We start from the raw sequence: 18,826 nt of genomic DNA, 5'->3' as shown, positions 1-18,826 counted from the left end.
CTGCTACCGTTAGAGACAAGATGAGCTTGGCTAGTCAATTAATCTACGGTACGTAGTAGTAAGTATGGAAGCAGCTTCAATTCGCGCGGAGCAGAGCAAAAAGCAGGCGAACCAAAAATCGAGTCAGTTCCTCGGCGCCGTTTTCGGGAATGCGCCCGAACAGCCCTGAAGCCCACCACTGACACTACGGAGTAATCATTCATGAATAATGAGCAGTTCCATGGGAAACGTGCTTAGATTTCCGGGAAATCGACTATGTACTGCAAATTACCACGATTGATTATCCTGTCACAGACTCACGCAATCAGTGCAGTGGATCCCTCCAAATTCCGAACGGGCGCTGATCGCTGTTCCTGCTCAACTTAAGTTATCAAATGATAATCGCCTCCTGATAAGATCAGCGCTACGAGTGCCTCGGATCTACTGTAGCAGTAGCCTGGCCTCTCGGATTCTCGACGCCAAGCTGCGAAGCAATTTATCTAGGGTGCCGCTAGCACAGACTGGGAGAATGTCTTAAGCTGGAGTCTGGAGACGGGGCGACAAGTGCCGGTCGCGCCCTACAGACAGACGTTGGGAGTTGAGACTATTGCTTCTTGACTATCTTGGAACCCGCAGGGAGCAGAGTTTACCAGAGTCTTGACATCATTGACGTTGTTGATAATGTTTGTTGTGGGGAAATTACGAGTAATGCTAGCGGATTCGATGTATCTGTGAAGATGGACAAAATGGAGATGTGGAAATGAGACAAGCTTGATTGAGAATAATTGCAACTGCGCCAAGTCCAAGCCATGAAACTACAAGCAAAACAAGAACTCATCACACGGATAACCTCCATTTCACATCTCTGGGCGTAGTCCACCGTCGTAAATCTAGACCCGCCACCGTCGCAGGCCGGATTTGGCGCATCCTTTGAGATTCGGAGAGAAACCGCCCCATTCTCAATGTCCCACTCAGATTCAGACTCGGACTCGCAGGGAAACTCCCCCCGAGCCCCAAACCTACACTCATCTTCACACACCCCAACAATCACAGACCCTTCTTCTGCTGCCCCGACGCCGACGCCGACAGCGCCCTCGACGCCCGCGACGCCTGATTAAACAGCTTGGGCGCCTTGGCGTTGTACGTCGTCAGGTAGAACGAGATGAAGAGCAGCAGGTACGAGCTGATGATAAACACCCCGAAGCCTGCGGCGTACTCCTCGCCCATGCAGTTGCCCGCATTGGGAGCCCAGAGGAAATAGGTTGATGCAAAGTACGTGTAGGAGGCGAAGTAGATGAAGCCTGTGAGCACAACATGGTTCCCCGCGTTAGCATGGATCAAGAAGTCAAGGGTTGGGATTGGAAATTGTGGTGTGATGCACATGACGATCAACTCCGGGGATATGGGATATGGGGATGTACGTACCAATGTCGATCACAAACTGCAAAATCTGCAAAATGGTAATATACCGCTTCCACCAGATGCGGATCCCGCGCGCGCTCTGGAAGTAGTACCAGTACATGACGACGTGGACGGTCAGATTGAGTGTAATGGGCACCCAGGACACGGACGTGCGCCCGACCAGTTCGACATAGCAGAGGAGGGCTGTTGCGCCGTGATGGTAGGTGTGTAGGAAGGTGAGTGGCTTCTTCTTTAAGACGAGGAAGACCGTGTCGGCGAGTTCGAGGTATTTTGTTAGGTAGTTGAGCTGGGATTGTTAGTAAAACAACGAGTACAATGTACTGTATGTAGGGTAGGCGTACGTAGTAAAGAACAACCAGTTCATCAGTCCAGCCTCCGCGAGCATCACAGATTGCATGCAGCACCCCATCATTCGCGAGAGTTGGCAGCATCTGTTCAAGGAACAGAGCCAGTAGCCCACCGCTAATCAGGGTGAGGATGAAGTTGTGGATAATAAACGGCGTTTGCAGCTTAAATGCAGGCACGTTCTTCATCAGCTGGCGGCCGCCCAGAATCACAACGTAATAAGTGCACAGTGAGACGACTGTGCCTTGCAGCGTGGTCATGGGCGTGACACCCGGGACTAGGTGGAAGTCTGCTGGGGACTTGCCAGTAACGGCCGTGAAGCCTTTGCTAAAGTATGGCCAGAGGTGCACGCCGAATGGGCGCTCGAGCGTAGGCATAGGCATGTTGACGGTTGGAGATGGAATGAGAGTGATAGAGTGACAAAAGAGTGTATGTGCCCTGGGGCAATATAGAACAACCACGACTGCTCTCGACAAGTTGTCCGTTTTACCACCGAACAGAAGGGCCTTTATCTATCTCTCTATCCATCGACAAGACCCTCTCTACTCAAGGTGCCCCTTGAAACCTCAGTAATTCACAACTGCCGAACGAGCTAAGGACAGGGTCTGTGATACGACTATCACCGGGGACTCTCAGTCTCCATTCCAAGCAATGGCCATGTGCTACATTGCAGGCGTGTGGCGTGCCCTGGCGATTGGCGAGTCAAGCAAGTCCCATGGAGCGGAGCCAGGAGCCCATGTGTCGCCCAAAAATTGAGTTTCAAGGGGAACACTGACTGAGTGGGGAGGGGATGGATAGCTTCGAAATCGGTTCCCCGTTGAGTCTTGAGTCTTGACAAGGGCCAACTTTCAAGCCGAGGGCCAGCCCTAGCAGGGAGGGGCAGTGGGTATCCATGGGTCGGTGCATTTAATACCCTTCTTTTCCAGAAGGGAGGGGCTCTGTTGTGATCTGTTTGAATCGGGCTATCCAAGAAGGGCATTCTATCCGACGTGGAGTGGACTATGAACGAGGTGCATGGGGCGACGAGACTAGAAGTCTATGCGAAATTGAAAGCGAAAGTGTTTTGTGCAGAACATTATGACTAGGACCTGCCTAAGCCGACGCAGATCTTCATTGCAAACTCAGAGGGATATACAACTCGCCACCACACATAAAGTATCTACAGGAAAACTACCAGGGATGCAAATCCTCTTTAATCACGCCGAGGTTACATCGCGGAGAACAACCTTGAGATCAGGAAGTTCCCAGAAGGCGTAGCAGCGGCTCTCGCGGGTCCAGTCCTTGACGCGTCCGACGTACTGGCCGTCGAATTCGACGAAAAACGAAGCCAGCGAGAGGAGGAGCATTTGCTGCGCGAAACTGGGGTGCTGTTAATAAATGCAACGTAACGTAGACTAAATTTGGGAGTGGGGTGAATTGGCGCTTACTATTTGGCAATGCACGATCGGCTGCCTATCAAAAAGGGCTGCACGGCTTCCTTCTTGTCTGTCGACTCTGGGTTTATCCAGCGCTCGGGGTTGAACCTGGAGGGGTCGTTGAAGTATTCCGGGTTATGATGCAGGGCATATAGTGACGTGCAAATTTCCACCTAGCAGGGATTAGACGGGACGAGTCCGGGGAACAAAAAGCAAATCAGCAGATAATGCAAGGCAACTTACACCAGCGGGAACATAGACACCGTCAACATACGCTCCGGGGGACACCCGGGGTCCTCCTAGCGGCACAGGGGGGTAGATCCTGAGGGCCTCCGTAATGACTGCGTTGAGCCAGGGGAGTTTCTGCAGGACGTCAAGCGACACATCATCCGCGGATTTGAATGCAGTCCGCAGCTCGGAATTCAGGCTCGCGTGCACCTCCGGGTGCGATAGAACGAGCCAGATGGCGGCACAGATGGCGTGCGAGGTCGTATGGAACCCTGCCAGCATGATTGCCGAGAAGTTTTCTGCAATCTCGGCTTCCGGGAGTTGGCTGGATTCTGCGCGTTCCATGACCTCGACCATGATGTCGCGTCGGGTGTGCGTTGCTTTCAGTTGTCTGCAGACGTTAGTACCCAGCAGCTATTGCATGGTGGCAGACTTACTCGTGGATCAGGCGCATCCTTGCCTCTTCACTCCTCTGACGAATACCCTTGCGCAGGATCTGACGAAGCATCCACTTGATGAGGGTTGGCACACCAGAACCTTGAAATTGGTCACGGATTGTAGCCCAGTAGAAGATGCGAGGGAGTTGCTCCGTCCAGAAAAAGGGTCGGCCTGGCAGAGTTAGATGTGCAATCGCGTTAGAGAAAAGGGGAATTACCTCGTTCAATGCAGCCCAGGGACTTTCCAAGTAGAACCTCAGAGACCATATCAACCGCGAGTGAATAGTAAAGATCGTTCAAAGAGACAGCCTTGCTGCGGGCCATGCGTTGCTTGACGAGGGCGTGGAACCGAGAAATGCAGCCCTTGATCACCGGCTCATGCGCCGCCATGCACCCCGGGCTCAGCGAGGGACTGAACAGCTTGCGGACAGTTGCATGGTAGTAGGGATCGGTGGCAGTGAAGATGTTGCGCTTGGAGATGGCGCGGTAGAAGCCCGTCTTCAGGAAGGTGTTGCTCTTTCCGAGACCAGCGCCGTAGATGTTGCGGAGGGACTTGATTGTATTTGTTGAGAGTTGGCCGGGGGCGAATCGGACGATTTTTCCTTCTCCTTGTTAGTCTTTGTTCGAGTGTCTGCGTGTGCGTCGATGGGGGATTCGTACCGTAGTTTCTGTGGAGGGCGTTGAATTTGTAGGCACTGCTGCCGGAGAGGAAGCCGAGTTTGGTGTCAATCTAAGAGAAAGGACAGTTAGAGAGAGAACCACTCTACACCCTGCATATGGTCTGTACTTACTCCGAATAGATAACGCCCAATGAGTGGCCCACGAACGCCCTTGATGGGAGGTCCATTGGGAATGAGTTGAAGACAGAGAATCAACAACGCGGGAATCTGCAGAGACTTAGAACCGAATCATTCAACCAGACAGACACAACATACAAGCACAAAGCTCAGGGCCGAGACCCAAAAAGCAGGGGCGTCGTTGAAGTTGGTCAGGGAGAGCGCGTGCGGCACAGCCATGGAGAGCGACATTGTGTCTAGCGAATGTATGATTTGACTCGAACCTTGGTGTCTCGCAATGCGAGAAAGTCAACAAAGGATTATATACCGGATGTATCTAGTCTAGTACAAGGAGCCCGTGCCTACTACGACTGGAGAATGAGACAGACGTGGATCATCACCTGTGACGAGGAGTCGAGTGCCGAAACTGGAGACGGGCAGGAGGTGGATTGCTCGCCGATTACAGGTCAAGTAGGAGTTACTGGAGTATCGCAATTTGCAAAACCGATCCGTGGAGCGCCACCAAAAATTGGGCTGTTTTTTGTTAATTTCAGATGGGCGCAGCCGAGGGGAATTTAGTCGATTCACTGCTGAAACGGCGACGGTAAAGCGCACGTATGAAGACTGTGGGGCGAACCTTATTTGCCCTTTTAATTTATTTTTCTCTTCTTTGATTTTGAATTCTTTCCCTGGGCGGAGATTGTCTCGAAACTGGATCTGATCAGCAGTCCTGGATGCTGGCTTGTTGACTCTGTTGCCCTCTCTGTCCACAGTCCGGCACTCGTCGTCGACCCTGAATTCGAGACAAAGGCCGCCTCGGCATCCCCCTGAAATGGCGCATCGTAAGATATATCTCATCGCCCCCTCCCTGCTTTCCCCGGGAGTATACACCATCCACCGCAAGCATGGCGACCCGCGTGCTCTTCCTCGCCAACAGCGAGCATGGCCAGACCAACATTGTCCTAGCCATCATCCACGAGCTCCTCGTGCGCGGGGACATTGACGTGCATCTCGCGTCGTTCCCCGTCCTCGAGAAGCGACTCGAGAAGCTCCTCAGAGACAATGAGGCGAGCTACGACAGCACGTACAGGTCGCGCGTGCACTTCCACCCCGTCCGCGGACCCTCGAATACAGAGATCTTCATTCGGACGGGCAAGCGCGGTGCCTTTCATCCGCCTGGGTACTCGGGCTCCGTCCTCGGATTCAAGTCGCTGTGCGAGGATATCTGGGGATGGACCGAGTCTGAATATGTGGATATCTACGAGAGCTGTGTTGAGATCATCAAGGAGGTCAATCCTGATGTCACGGCCATCGACTTTTTCTTCCTGCAGGGTCGCGATGCCGCGTACAATACGGGACACACCTGCGTTCTCTTGAACACTACCTCTCTGTCGCATATCGTCCTTGGACTGCAGAAGAATGCCGCGTGGGCCTGGAAGTACCCCATGTAAGCTCCTCCCAAAATCGATCGAGAATGGCGACCTGTCTAACACGCACAGGCCCGGCACCGGCTTCCCGTACCCCCTCCCACCACACCTCATCCCCCTCAACACCATGGCCGTCATGAAGACCGCCAAAATGTATCACGGCAGCGGCCGCCGTCGCGAGATCCGCGACTGGCGCATCAAGCACAAGATCCACGGCCGGTTCCCCTTTGCCGACGCCTGGATGCCCAACCGGCTTCATCTCTCGCCGGCGCTGAAGGAGCTGGACTGGCCGTTCCAAGTACCGGACAATGTCGTCGCTTGCGGACCTATCCTCCTCCCGGTCGCGCCGGTCAAGACACAGGACGCGGAGATGTTCACGTGGCTGCATCAGGCGCCGACTGTGCTCATCAACCTGGGGACTCTGTATGCGCCTGACCCCAGCGTGGTCAAGGAGATTGCGCTCGGCGTGCAGTCGTTCCTGAAGGCGACGTCGGATCGAAAGATCCAAGTCCTTTGGAAACTGCCCAAGCATCCCCATGACCAGGACGAGATCTATAACCAGTCGATCACGCCACTGCAAAAGGAGATGGATAGCGACCAGGTTCGCATCAAGTCATGGTTCGAGGTTGAGCCGCTTGCCATGCTCGAGACTGGGCAGGTTGTTTGCTCGGTTCATCATGGAGGTGCAAACTCATGGTATGAAGCGATTCAGTGAGTGCACATCACCTGGACATGTCCGTGAATTGTAACTGACGAGACTAGAAACGGTGTCCCCCACGTCGTGCTCCCCGCCTGGCAAGACTGCTACGAGAATGCAGCTCGTGCCGAATGGTTGGGAATCGGTGTCTATGGAAACAAGACCAGGGCTCCTGATATTAGCGGAAAGGAGCTGAGCAAAGCACTCATCAAGGTCCTTGGGAACAAGTCGTACCTCGAGAAAGCGGCCAAGCTGCAGAAGCTGTGCCACAAGAAGGAAGGCCGTGTCGCCGCTGCGGAGAGAATCGCCGATCTCGCGACTCGCAAGGACAAGAGCATGATCACTGTCCCCGAGCCCAAGGTTGATGATCCCAGCCTGCTCAAGGTGAAGAACAAGGCTGGCGTCGTGTTGGAGACGACCAAGTCGCCCAAAGCGTTTGGTTCCAAGTATGTTATCACCATCATCATCAGGAATGACAAAGCTAACCTCCCATCTAGATCCATCTTCAGAAGACTGGCCGAGATCCTCGCCGTGACCTTCATCTCCAACACCTGGTTCCTCCTCCCCATCGCGGGCTACTCACTCCTGCTGATCCCACACATCCGCTTCCTGGCCCTGATCTACATCATCCACATCAAGTTCTTCTCCAACGCCCACAAAACCACCAACCGCTCGCGCAGCAGCTGGTTCCGCTCTTCCTGGCTCTGGCAGCTACACGCCTCGTATTTTCCCATCAAAATCTACCGGTCGGCGCCGCTTTCTCCGCGCAAGAAGTATATCTTCGGCGGTCATCCGCATGGGATCGCGTGCCATGGGCTTGTCGGTGCGTTTTCCGCTGATGCGACGGGCTTCGATAAGCTTTTCCCGGGTATCAAGAATACCATGCTTGTCAAGGACCAGATGTTTACCACCCCGCTGCTCCGCGAGTATCTCTTCTACCGTGGACAGAGCGGTGTCTCGAGGGACTCGTGCATCCAGCATCTCACCCGTGGCGGATACGACCTGCGTGGAATGGGCAAAGCCATCACGATCAGTGTCGGCGGGAGCAGAGAGTACCGCATCGCGCGCCCGGGGACAATGGGGATCGTCATCAAGATCCGCAAGGGGTTTATCCGGCTCGCTGTTGAGACGGGGGCCGAGCTCGTTCCTGTCCTTGTCTTTGGGGAGAATGACCTCTTCGCGCCGATTGATATCACCTCCTTTTCGATCAAGGGGCTCATTGCCTGGGCGTGGGAAAAGGCCGTTGGGCACAAGGTTGCGTTTTCGCTGGGACGGTTTAATATCTTCTGTCCGTACCGCAGGCCGCTGCATGTTGTTGTTGGCCGCCCGATCGAGGTGAAGCAGCAGCGGTTCGATATCGATGAGGCGTACCTGGATGAGCTGCAGGGAAAGTATGTCGATGAGCTCAAGTCGATCTGGGCGAACTGGAGGGATACCTTTGAGCACGATGCGTCGGTCAAGTTTGAGATTGTCGAATAATCGGTCTACTGTCTGGTACAGATGCGACTGAGACTGGGTAACGGAGGAGAGAGTAAATTGGATTGTTATGTACAGTTGAATGAATGCTATTGTATGATCAGTGACACGCCTTTCCGTACTTCTTGAGTCGCAGGTAGTTGTATGGCAACGGAGTCAAGAAGCCGGCCGTAATTGAGACTGCAGCGGCGAGCCAGAACCTGGGATCGTCGAGAACGACCACACCCCCCGTGAGATGGTAGTCGACTAGATTCTCGGCGGCTTCCATGGCCAGCATCGAGACGAGGCTCATCCCCATCGCGGTGCGAGCGGCCATGGGCCAGGAGAGCTTGTCGGCGCCGCGTCGAAGGAGAACCGTTTCTAGGATGATGGAGGTTGTGATTCCGGATGCCACTGACTTTATTAGCGGAGGTTACAGATGGAGACAAGAAACATATTCGACGCAGCCATAATGGTGCCCATCCCTAGATCAGGAGCGTATGTCTGCAGCATCCACAGGGCGGAAAAATCGCCGACCGTGCAGCCAACCAGGCATCGCAGTGTATTGATTCCAGCCCGTCGCCACGTGTGCCGACAGGACCAAAACGGCCGGTTCCAAGGGGAGGCTTTTTTTCCTTGCGGTGCTTGACAGTCTCTCCCAGTTTGGAAAGCGCGACTCAACGTGATCAACACGCGTCGTTGCTGTCGAAACACTCCCGTAACTGGTGAACAGCGCAGCATGATTATGATTGAGGACTATAAGGAAGAAGAGAAAGTTTCGGGCATTTTCAGCGACAGCATTTTGCTTGTTGCTGATTTATGTCTGGCAACAAAATTCATCGCGCGAAAATGGCGCAGTCCCAGCCACGTGACTCACGATGACTCGCCTCGTCACAGCAGCGAGCAAGGGGACCTTTTGGCGCTCAAAGACCTTTTGAACTCTCGCATATTATCATTATGATAGTCTTTGAGCATCACTTATTACGATCCGTTTGAAAGCTTTCTCAAGCCGGTACCGAGAATATCGTAGTCTGCAGATCCGGAAGTGCGATGACTATATATTACTTGGGAAGGAGGGCTCGGTCTAGGTACAATTCCCGCTTTCGAGCTGCTCAATGTCCGTTTTATATTAGAGATTACGCAGCCAGCCTAGTACTTCTATTAAGACATTACCTCAATCTATACGACGAATGTCAAGAAGAAAGCAAGCTCACACTCTAGACAGCAGTTGACCTGTGGGTCCGTAGGTGTATAAGGACTCGAATGATAAAAGTACAGTGGAAGATTGATGAAACTTCATTCCTTCCCATCACCCGTTTTCTGGCGTAGAGCGTCAAGGATTTAATTTTCAGAGCAAAGTCTTCTGGGGTGCGTCTCATGAGGTCCTTGAGATGGATATTGGCCCCTGCATTAATTAAGAAAAGCGCCTCTCCGTGTTTCCATCTATAGCGAGAGTACAGGGAGGCATGTACCAGCAGCACTGCCTCATCCCGGCTCAAGCGGCGTGCATGGGGCGTTCAAGTTCCCCGCATACGAGAGAAAGTCCTGACACGAATGGGATTGGTGTAGACCCACGTACCTTGGTGACCTTCTAATACGTTCTGCTATATATAGCCGAGCTGTTGTTGCACTCCCGTCATCTCACTCCCAGTTCTATACACACATCTCTACTTCCTGGAACGATGGCATCCGGAACCACCACCCCCACTACCGCCCGAGGGACCGCAGCAGCGGCCTTTGACAAAGCAAGCGAGGTCTACGAGCGCATGACTGGTGGCTGCACAGGCGAAGTCGCCAAGTTTCTTTTAACGCTTGATCCAAAGGTTGACTCATCCTCAGTGATCCTCGACAACGCCTGCGGAACTGGACTCGTCACCGAGGAGATCCTCCAGCAATTTTCTGATGGTGGGAAGCCACAAATTTTCGCGGCGGATCTTGCGCCCTCTATGGTTGCAAACTTTGAGGCAAAGGCGAAGAGTCGTGGGTGGATTGTTGATGGCGCTGCCGACGACGATAGTGCCTTAACTGTGTCGGTGATGGACGCTGAGAACCTGACGTATCCCGATAACACGTTCACACACTCGTACACAAACCTGGGCTTTCCGTTCTTCCCTAACGGCGGAGTGGCGGCGGGCCATGTGTATCGGACGTTGCGACCGGGTGGAGTGGCATTTATCTCTACGTGGAAGTCGCTGGGGTACTTGCGGCCTCTGCACGCGGCTCAGCGGGCAGTCCGTCCGACGAGTACCTTGTGGGAGCCGCCCATGCCTAAGGACTGGTATACATAGGAGAAGCTGGCCCATGTGCTTGTTGCTGCAGGATTTGAGAGGGAGAAGATACGCATTCTCACCAAGTCGGTGGGATACCGCGGGAGGGGCTTGGAGGATTTGCTGGATATACTGAGAACGGGGTTTCTACGATAAGTGACAAACGGATGGAGTGAGGAAGAGAAGGAACAGTGGGTGGAGGAGCTGACCAACGCTCTAACTAAAGAAGAGAAGGAGTGGGCTAGCCTCGAGATGATTGCCTGGATTGCGGTTGCCCAGAAGTAAGCTGGACTAGGTACCGGATTAAGATTATTGATTGACCATGATCTTCTCATTGATACCCTCTCGATGATAATGTGCCACTACCCACCGTGGAGACAGGCGCAGGAGTATGTTGTGCGTGTGGAAAGCAACGGCTCCCTTGCGTGGTATGCGGCGGCCAAAGCTCGCACTCGCGATTGTAGCCGCGTGATGGCACGTCGCATCTGCTTCTCGTAGTCGGACAGTACAGTGGGTAGGTCGGGTGTTGCCTTTAATGCTTTTCCGAGCATTTCTGAGGCGACGAGAGTCACGCCTGCTCCCTGACTGGGGAGAAAGTGAGATAAAAGGCTGAATCGCCGACGAGTACGATGCGTCCCGTAGACCAGGGCAGTGGGTTGACCAGAGTGAGGCTGTCAATCACCAGCGACTATCCTTGCTCTTCTGCACGTTTGATCACGTCTTGAGCGAGGGGGTGACTTCCCTTGCAAATCTCTTTGAGCTGGCCGAAGCCGCGTTTGGGGCTCGGGGTTATCGTCGCGCCAGACGTTCAACGCCACCAGTCTCCCACCGGGAAGACAGTAAAAGATATCCAAGTGGCCGGGTGTGATGTATGAGACCCAGTCGGGTTCAAGTTTGATGTGCGATTCGATATCGTAAACAGTCATCCGGTAGACGCAATCTCCAGGAGAGCATGAGCAAAAACACGAACCAATTCACAGCCCCACAAATTTAGAAACGGAATGTCTCGCCCGATATCACTGTACGAGACTCGTATAAGCTCGCGTCCCTTTTTGTCTCGAGATGCATTCCGGTTGAATGCGCAGGCGGCGCTGTTGAGCTTGTCTCGTAGTCCCACTCTCTCCAGGGTTGCGAGACAGGTCTATATCCAACGAGAGCAGAGTGAAAGAGACGGACTCAAAAAGTGATCTGGAATTGCAGCTTATATTCCAGACCCGAAATACTGGACGCCCTTGGCATCTCGTATCGCTCCTGAGGTCCTCACATGGAGTGTAGATACCGTGAGAGCAACGCAAGATCTAAGCCCCAACAAGCCAGCAAGTTAGTTCTCGTACCAGTGGATCCTCGACAGATTCGCCGACGAATATTGAGACAGCAAACCGATCAGATAACATAAATGTCTTAGGCAGCCTCCTCGAGGTGCTCAGCATATTGCGTTGCTCCAAAGCTAATCAAGTCGGCTAATCCTGTCTGCCTTGCCATGCACATATCCTTCATTCATGTTGGTCTCTTGTCTCAGGTTCTGGGTTCAACGCCACTAGCCTCTGACCAGCAAGCCAGAGTAAGATATCCAGATGGCAAAGGGGAGAGGGCAAGGTCTTGGAGTACCATCTAGAAGACATGAAAAATGCACGTGTACTAATCCTGAACTCGATTAACCCTAAATCCGGGGCTCCAGACTCCCCCAGTCTTGCACGTCATCTATGATCCCCACTACAGAAGCTACCATATAAATCGTTGGCTGTTACCATTTCCAAGCCCACTGAGATCTCGGTAGAACAGGGTCCAGATCGTGGATAGAGTTGTCTGTACGTTCGCGTGACAAGACTTGGAACCAACCAGAGGCGTTCCGCAGATGTGATCGCCAGATGACGCCAATGCCACTTCTACATTTCTACTCAGCCCATGCCCAATCTCAAACAACTCGAGTTCTACATATGTTCGCACGTCGCTTCTGAAGCTCAGATCGTATCGCGAAATGTCGCGAAAACTTTGCATCACCGCCGTGGACGGCCACACCGGCTTCCTCATCGCCGAACTCATCCTAACAGACGAAACCTTCAAGAAGAAGCTCGCCTCTGTCACAGGCCTCTCGCTCAATCCCAATGCCGACTCATGTAAAGAGCTCGAAGGACTCGGCGCGAGAATCGTCCCCCATAAACCCGGTCGCCTGCGGGATATGGTAGCGACTCTCAAGGATGTGGGCGCAGATACCATGTGCTTGATCCCACCAGCGCACAAGGATAAATTCGACATCACGGTCGAGCTCATCGAGGCGGCGAAGAAGGCGAATATTACAAATGTCTGTTTCATCAGCTCGGGTGGGTGTGATCTTGCAGAGCGTGATAAACAGCCCGCTTTGCGACGGTTTATTGATCTGGAGGCGATGTTCATGGCGTCCAAGGGGGATCCGTCGACTTCGACTGGGCATTCGCCTGTTGTTGTTCGGTATGCTTGGAACATCGCCGCGCCCTCAGGGCTATAGCTAATCCAGCCAGTGCGGGCTTCTATGCAGAGAACCTGCTGCTCTACTCGAAGCAGGCGCAGGAAGAAGGTATCCTTCCGCTTCCTGTTGGCGACACCCACAAATTTGCCCCGATCGCACTCGGTGTAAGGCCTGCCCTCGTATCTGATATTGACCTCTACGCTAATTTGATAACAGGATATTGCCCAAGTCGTCGCTCACGTTCTGACTGGGCATGGGAAGCATGGATTCAGCGACAAACATCGCGGCCAGCTTATGGTACTGACTGGTAAGCCTCAAAATGGGTCTCGTAGTTAATAGTACAGCTCATATAATATGTTTCTCCAGGACCGATGCTTGCAACCGGCGATGAACTCGCTGCGGCTGCCAGCCAGGCTGCGGGACAAGATCTCAAATTCGAGAATGTATCCGAGTGTGTATTCCTTTTACTCGCTATCCACTCTGTATTCTCCCTCAATACTGACTCTTATTGCGATCAGAGCGGAAGCGAAAAAAGTCCTACGCGCACAGTCCGAAAGTGACGAGTCCGAGATACAGTACCTGCTGGAATACTACTCCCTGGTCCGCGAGGGCAAGACGAATTATATCTCCACCACTGCCTTCCACGACGTTACGGGAGGCCATCCGCAGGAGCCGCCTGATTTTTTCAAGGTGTATTATGAGAGTTTTCAGCACAAGCCTAGCCATAAGAAGCGGAAGACTAGCAAGTAAATTGGTTGTTATATGTGGGACACGAGGCTAATCAAAAGTTGGTTGAATGAAGTGAAATCTGAGTGTAATTCCAAGGTCACTCTTTCAATATATGCGGAAACCTACGTCTGGCTTTAGTATATACTATCTGCCCTGCCTAGGTGCATCATCAGAAACATTTTCAGATTGTCCATACACCTGATAGATCGCATAGAACAACAATTCCTGAACAACACGGCCGTCGCGGCTCGCTGGCAAGCTGCATCCTCTATGGTTACGGAGGTGACCTGGTCAGGTCGCTAACGAATCCCAGACATCCAACCGATCAGATACCGTAATACGTACTAGACAACCTGCTCGCGGTGCTCGGCAGTGTCATGCTTTGCCCCGAGTGGCCCAATCTTATCTGCCTCGCCATGCGGGACACGCTCGGCGACATATCCGCTAATTCATGTCAGGACGCACGGGGAGCTCAAAGCCCAGAGGCAACTTACAAGATCTGATCCATCTCATCAAGAGTCTTACCCTTGGTCTCCGGAAGGAAGAAGAACGACCAGATGGTGGCGAGCATCATCCACGAGGCGAAGAAGAACCATGTCCCGTACCCCAAGGACTTGAAGATGTACGGGAGGGCTTTAGTGATGACGAACTGGATGAGCCTGAAATGGGATTTGTTAGTCCAGTGCTCGATTTATTCACACGGATTAGAATATACCATTGTACGAGAGCAGCCCATGTCCCGGTCAGATTCCGCAGCGCTCCTGGGAAGATCTCGGCTGATACGATCCACGGGATACCGTTCAGACCGAATGACCAGCTATAGGCGATCTGTTAGCCTTTCGAAGTTGAATAACCTAAGGTCAGGCTGTATACAAAACTGAATAAATCATAATCATCGCCGTCGCCGCTTTCCCACCAGCCTCCGTCGACGCGGAGAGTTCTTCTCCAGCCTCAATGATATCGGCCGGATGGCCAATCTTTACATATGCACCGACAAACCAGAGACACAGCGAGCATGCGAGAGATGAAATGATAGTCGGTCGGCGACGACCCCACATGTCGATGAGGGCCCCGTAGAAGATGATTGATGCAACCGCTGCGGCAGGTTAGTACCCTCCACGTTAGGTCCAAGAGAACGCACCCTTGACCAAGCCGTAGATGCCCGTGTATAACGCGACGTCGGTGATGCCGAGCGATTTGAAGAGCGTAGGTGAGTAGTAGTTGATAGCGGCGGCGCCAGACATGTTCTGCAGGGAAAACGAGCAGAAGACGAGGACGACGCGATTCCACATTCCATGGCGAGAAAGCTCAAAGAGGGCGCCTCGAAAGTATGCCCACGGCCCCTGGCCGTATCGCTCTGCAATGTGTGCTTCGTCGTCGAGTCGAGTCCGCATCATGTCCATGTCTTCTTGGACATCTGATGGCTGTCAGCAGCCATTCCACCACTCGGAGAGGGACATACACTGATGCGACCGTGGCAATTTCCTCAATGCCTCCAGAGCCGTTGCCGCATCGTCCTCTCTATTCTTCCGCATCAGCCACAGTGGACTCTCGTGCAGGAAGAAGCCACCGATGAATAGGACTCCAGCAGGAATGATCTGGACGGCCATCGGCACCCTCCAGCTCGCTGTCGAATTGACGTCCATATTTTGATTGATACCGTAGTTGATCCAGAATCCGACGAGGCTTCCGACTTGGTATGCGACTTCGAAGAAGCCGGTGAGGATTCCGCGGATCGAGACGATGGACAGTTCGGCGATGTAGCTTGGGACAGTTGCTGTGATTGCACCGCAGGCGATGCCGGTGAGGGCTCGGCCGGCGTCTATATGTACATTCTTAGTGGTGTGCATCCATCCAGGCATAAAGACCTACAGATGTACGACAGTTGATGAGTCGCCGCCGTCATTATGATCGCTCCGATGAGGAAAACGACAGTATTTGCCTGCAGAGCCCATTTCCGCCCGATCTTCTCCGTCACTGATGACTGTCAGCGAGGTAACGATATGTCGAACAGATATTGCTCACAAAGAAAACAGAAGACCGCCCCGAAAAAAGCGCCCGCCTGAAACGCAGAGGTGATGTTGCTCGATGTATCGGCCGCCTCGGACTCTACGATGTTGAATGCATCGACAAAGCTCTGGCGTGCAATGGTTGTCCCGACAAACGCGGAGTCATAGCCGAATCTACCTTGTTAATGCTGGGTTTATCGATTCAAGATTCGTGGCAGAACGTACAGCAATGAGCCCGTGGCGATGATACTGGCCTCGGTGTACAGCCGCCAGTTGTACACCTCCTTGGGCGTGGGTCGGTCCTCGACGGTGCGAAACATGGTTACTTCTACGCATCAAAATGCAGGACCAAGGATCCGAGGTGGCCTCAGATTTATGGGGTAGCAAGTGCGGGGTGCAGCAGGACGAAGCGATTTATTGATGGAATATTGATGGCCGATCACCGACAGAATGGAGATCGATTGGTTGGGAGAGAGGGGTCTACACGAGGCCTAACCTCGTCCCCATCGGAGGGCTTCCGATACCTATTACCCCATGTTAAAGTAGACGGCCTTAGTATGAGTGTAGTTCTCCAAGACAGCCTCTCCGCTCTCTCTTCCAATCCCGCTCTCCTTGTATCCTCCGAATGGTACGCTCCAGTGCACAAAGTTGTACATGTTGACCCAGGTCGTCCCCGCCCGAAGTGCATTGGTTATTCGAATGGCGCGCTTGTAGTCCTTTGTGTGGCATGCGGCGGCCAGGCCGTATGTCGTGCTGTTGGCCTGTTTGATGACTTCGGCCTCGGAGGAGAACTTGGCGATGATCTGGATCCGGTTAGATGGGGCAACTCACAAAGGCCCCAAGATTAGACATACCTTGATCTCCGGGCACTTCCTTTGTCAATCGCCTTGCCGCCAAGATGGAGGGTGGCGCCTTCTTTGACCCCACAGTCAATGCACCCGAGGATCTTGTACTGCATCTGGCTGCTTTGCCGACCTTGAGTCGTCGAGGCGTCAAAGGGATGTGCGACGCTGATCTGGCTCGAGCGATACGTGAGTTTGGCCAGAAACTCGCCGTAGACATCTTCGTGGACGTAGACTCGTGAAAGTTCATGTTGATTCCCCAGGCGGACCAGTCCACCGCCGACACCAGATCGGCATCAGGGAATATGATGTTCTGAAAGGTCAGCTGATGTGAAGATGGATGGAACACTCACCGGAGACTTGCCCGCCAGTGCGAGAGTAACAGGTTTCAGGTTTGAGGAGTGGCTCGATCCGTGGCTGTTGAACCGGTGAACGCGATCTTGCCAATGTCCGTGTGATGCGCAATAGCACTGCCCACCGTTTTCCCATAGCAAGAAACCAAGTTTGACGACAGCAGCGGGCGATGAGCAGAGAAAGGAGTCGCTTCGGCGGATTTGATGACAACCGTGTTTCCAGTGACCAGTGCCGGAGCGATCTTCCAGATAAACACCATCATGGGCAAGTTCCAGGGAATGATCGGCTCGCTACGAGTGTATACAAAAGTTCGGGGTCTTAGCTGTGGTCGGGATCTTCTACATCGAAGGTGGCATGCTGCTTGCTGTCGACGAACCGGCCGTGGAAGAAGAGGGAGAGAGATGGAGATGGAGAGATTGGGAAAGCAAGACAAGTCTATTGAAATACCATATACACGTGCACAAACAAAGATCAAGAGAAGAAGGACAACATGTAACCACAACACAGCTGAGAAAACAAACACAAAGAGAAAGAATAATCGCTAGACACGCGGGGGAAGTCGATTCTCAGCAGCGAGGCTGTCGCGTAGGTCGCGAAACGCCTCTTCAACCTCCTGATTGTAGTGATTCCAGAGGGTCCGAAACTCGCTGCGCACTGGCTTTTCGCAGCTGTGTTCTTCGAGAAGGTAGAGGAGCATGAACCTCCAGAGGCTGTCGAAACCAGTGGATGATTGTAGTCTCGGCAGCCGCACATCATGATGGATTCGGTAAAGGAGCCTGGATTCATGATCTTGACGGGGTAGTACTGGGTCCATGGACCAGAGGGCCCGTCCACTGCGCGGGGAGGCAGTCGTTCCTCGTCGGTCGAGAGGATAAAGTGCGGGTCATCAGCCGCAGGAGGGCCCGCTTGAAGGTCCGGCAACCACCAGGCAATGTTGGATTTGCGATGGAGTAACAGCACGTTGCCTCCGACCAGGTGGAAGTGCTTTTCGGGCAGCATATGGAATCGGTCGCGGGCGATGACAAGGGCGCGAGAGGTTGCTCGATCTTGTCGTCCCTGGGGGCAGCCAGGATCGTTGCAAATCAGGTTTCCAGCTCGAGCCAGCGCATGGGCAGCATCCTTGATCATCGTGTCTGGGACGACGAAGTCGATTTCGGGGAATCCCCAATCCTGACCCATGAGGCCGAGGGCTGTCCAGCCCCACATGAAATAGGGGATGTGGGCGTCGTCGAGAACATTTGCAAGTCGCGACGCGTTGCGCTTGACCGAGGGGGCGGCGAGTCGTGGCATAGCGATCGAAGGAGAATGTAGGTTATGGGACAGGACTCCAGAGGAGCTCGAGGGGGTGTTCGCCGCCCTTTTAAGCACCAGTACTGGGGGGCTTGGATACACAAGTTCATCTATTTCCGTAGAGTTCTAGATTTAGATTCTTTGTTCCTCTGAGCTATTCCGAGCGCCTTCTTGGCTGCTCTCCTTGTCTATTCTTTCTTCCGGGTCCCACACATTCCTTAACCTTGGTCTTCTGCCATGTTTTGCCTTCTTCCATGGCACAGGCTTTTGTCATTTGATTCCGCGTTGGCAGAAGGCGAGTCCCAGAAAAGGTCCAACTTCGACTCAACAGCTCGCTTGGCCCGGACGTTTTGGTTGTCCTTGCTGTTCGAGTTGGGGGGCCCTTGCTCTGACCGCGACGGCGATGGCACATGTAGTGCTGGCGGCGGGCGAAGTGGCACCGTCGCGAGGGTGGCGTCGGTGGTCCAGGGATTCAACTGAAACGCATTGTAGGAGGGTACTTTTGGAGGGGAAGGGGTTGAGCCCGTCGGCCACGACGCTCAGTGACGTCGCCACCCAGAGGCCCTTGTCCTGTCGGCGCTTGTTTACTGTGTGAGATTGTCCACTCAATCTCGTCAAGGTCGGGGCTCTTGTCTTGGCCATGAGGATCCTGTCTACCTCTGGTTCGCCGAGAAGGGAGACCTCGCGCCTTTCGGGGCGCTGCTTGTG

The 18,826-nt window shown here is 53.5% G+C and overlaps 9 protein-coding genes across 9 annotated transcripts; 3 read left to right on the top strand and 6 right to left on the bottom strand.

The window, feature by feature from the left end:
• Positions 1–1,026: 1,026 nt before the first annotated feature.
• BJX68DRAFT_257405 (elongation of very long chain fatty acids protein) lies at positions 1,027–2,129 on the bottom strand (the record flags this gene model as incomplete). Its single annotated transcript, XM_071043333.1, has 3 exons — positions 1,027–1,280; positions 1,405–1,687; positions 1,743–2,129. 3 exons carry the CDS (start codon positions 2,127–2,129, stop codon positions 1,027–1,029), a joined length of 924 nt encoding a protein of 307 aa, XP_070895683.1.
• An 813-nt stretch (positions 2,130–2,942) lies between these two features.
• Positions 2,943–4,911, bottom strand: BJX68DRAFT_277988 (cytochrome P450; the record flags this gene model as incomplete). Its single annotated transcript, XM_071048437.1, has 8 exons — positions 4,762–4,911; positions 4,618–4,713; positions 4,487–4,556; positions 4,045–4,428; positions 3,827–3,998; positions 3,405–3,780; positions 3,174–3,334; positions 2,943–3,105 (listed from the first exon to the last, which is right to left on the bottom strand). The coding sequence occupies exons 1-8, from the start codon at positions 4,852–4,854 to the stop codon at positions 2,943–2,945; spliced, it is 1,515 nt and encodes a 504-aa protein (XP_070895682.1). The 5' UTR covers positions 4,855–4,911.
• Positions 4,912–5,507: 596 nt separating this feature from the next.
• Positions 5,508–8,205, top strand: BJX68DRAFT_257403 (uncharacterized protein; the record flags this gene model as incomplete). Its single annotated transcript, XM_071043332.1, has 3 exons — positions 5,508–6,049; positions 6,102–6,740; positions 6,792–8,205. The coding sequence occupies 3 exons, from the start codon at positions 5,508–5,510 to the stop codon at positions 8,203–8,205; spliced, it is 2,595 nt and encodes an 864-aa protein (XP_070895681.1).
• A 45-nt stretch (positions 8,206–8,250) lies between these two features.
• Positions 8,251–8,671, bottom strand: BJX68DRAFT_243835 (DUF4396 domain-containing protein). Its single transcript, XM_071041207.1, has one exon. It carries the CDS (start codon positions 8,516–8,518, stop codon positions 8,303–8,305), a length of 216 nt encoding a protein of 71 aa, XP_070895680.1. The 5' UTR covers positions 8,519–8,671; the 3' UTR covers positions 8,251–8,302.
• BJX68DRAFT_154775 (uncharacterized protein) lies at positions 8,406–8,987 on the bottom strand. Its single transcript, XM_071036730.1, has one exon. The coding sequence runs from the start codon at positions 8,920–8,922 to the stop codon at positions 8,605–8,607; it is 318 nt and encodes a 105-aa protein (XP_070895679.1). The 5' UTR covers positions 8,923–8,987; the 3' UTR covers positions 8,406–8,604.
• An 876-nt stretch (positions 8,988–9,863) lies between these two features.
• BJX68DRAFT_270052 (class I SAM-dependent methyltransferase) lies at positions 9,864–10,469 on the top strand (the record flags this gene model as incomplete). Its single annotated transcript, XM_071046510.1, has 1 exon — positions 9,864–10,469. One exon carries the CDS (start codon positions 9,864–9,866, stop codon positions 10,467–10,469), a length of 606 nt encoding a protein of 201 aa, XP_070895678.1.
• Positions 10,470–12,408: 1,939 nt separating this feature from the next.
• Positions 12,409–13,644, top strand: BJX68DRAFT_277982 (uncharacterized protein; the record flags this gene model as incomplete). Its single annotated transcript, XM_071048436.1, has 5 exons — positions 12,409–12,896; positions 12,947–13,058; positions 13,111–13,201; positions 13,261–13,345; positions 13,413–13,644. Exons 1-5 carry the CDS (start codon positions 12,427–12,429, stop codon positions 13,642–13,644), a joined length of 990 nt encoding a protein of 329 aa, XP_070895677.1. The 5' UTR covers positions 12,409–12,426.
• A 323-nt stretch (positions 13,645–13,967) lies between these two features.
• BJX68DRAFT_270050 (sugar porter family MFS transporter) lies at positions 13,968–15,952 on the bottom strand (the record flags this gene model as incomplete). Its single annotated transcript, XM_071046509.1, has 9 exons — positions 13,968–14,067; positions 14,118–14,282; positions 14,339–14,440; positions 14,497–14,719; positions 14,765–15,040; positions 15,086–15,445; positions 15,496–15,600; positions 15,649–15,806; positions 15,858–15,952. 9 exons carry the CDS (start codon positions 15,950–15,952, stop codon positions 13,968–13,970), a joined length of 1,584 nt encoding a protein of 527 aa, XP_070895676.1.
• Positions 15,953–16,123: 171 nt separating this feature from the next.
• On the bottom strand, positions 16,124–18,118 carry BJX68DRAFT_270049 (Aldehyde/histidinol dehydrogenase; the record flags this gene model as incomplete). Its single annotated transcript, XM_071046508.1, has 6 exons — positions 16,124–16,156; positions 16,211–16,435; positions 16,487–16,501; positions 16,608–16,787; positions 16,828–16,891; positions 17,580–18,118. The coding sequence occupies 6 exons, from the start codon at positions 18,116–18,118 to the stop codon at positions 16,124–16,126; spliced, it is 1,056 nt and encodes a 351-aa protein (XP_070895675.1).
• Positions 18,119–18,826: the final 708 nt, after the last annotated feature.

The sequence above is a fragment of the Aspergillus pseudodeflectus genome, assembly GCF_044049435.1.
Source record: "Aspergillus pseudodeflectus strain CBS 756.74 chromosome Unknown BJX68scaffold_45, whole genome shotgun sequence".
NCBI classification, from domain to species: domain Eukaryota; kingdom Fungi; phylum Ascomycota; class Eurotiomycetes; order Eurotiales; family Aspergillaceae; genus Aspergillus; species Aspergillus pseudodeflectus.
Note: the sequence above shows the minus strand (reverse complement) of the source record. Positions and strands in the feature narration are given on the sequence as shown.

Coding starts and splice junctions, on each gene's coding strand:
- BJX68DRAFT_243835 (XM_071041207.1), bottom strand. CDS start 8,518: ATGGCCGCTCGCACCGCGATGGGGATGAGCCTCGTCTCGATGCTGGCC.
- BJX68DRAFT_154775 (XM_071036730.1), bottom strand. CDS start 8,922: ATGCTGCGCTGTTCACCAGTTACGGGAGTGTTTCGACAGCAACGACGC.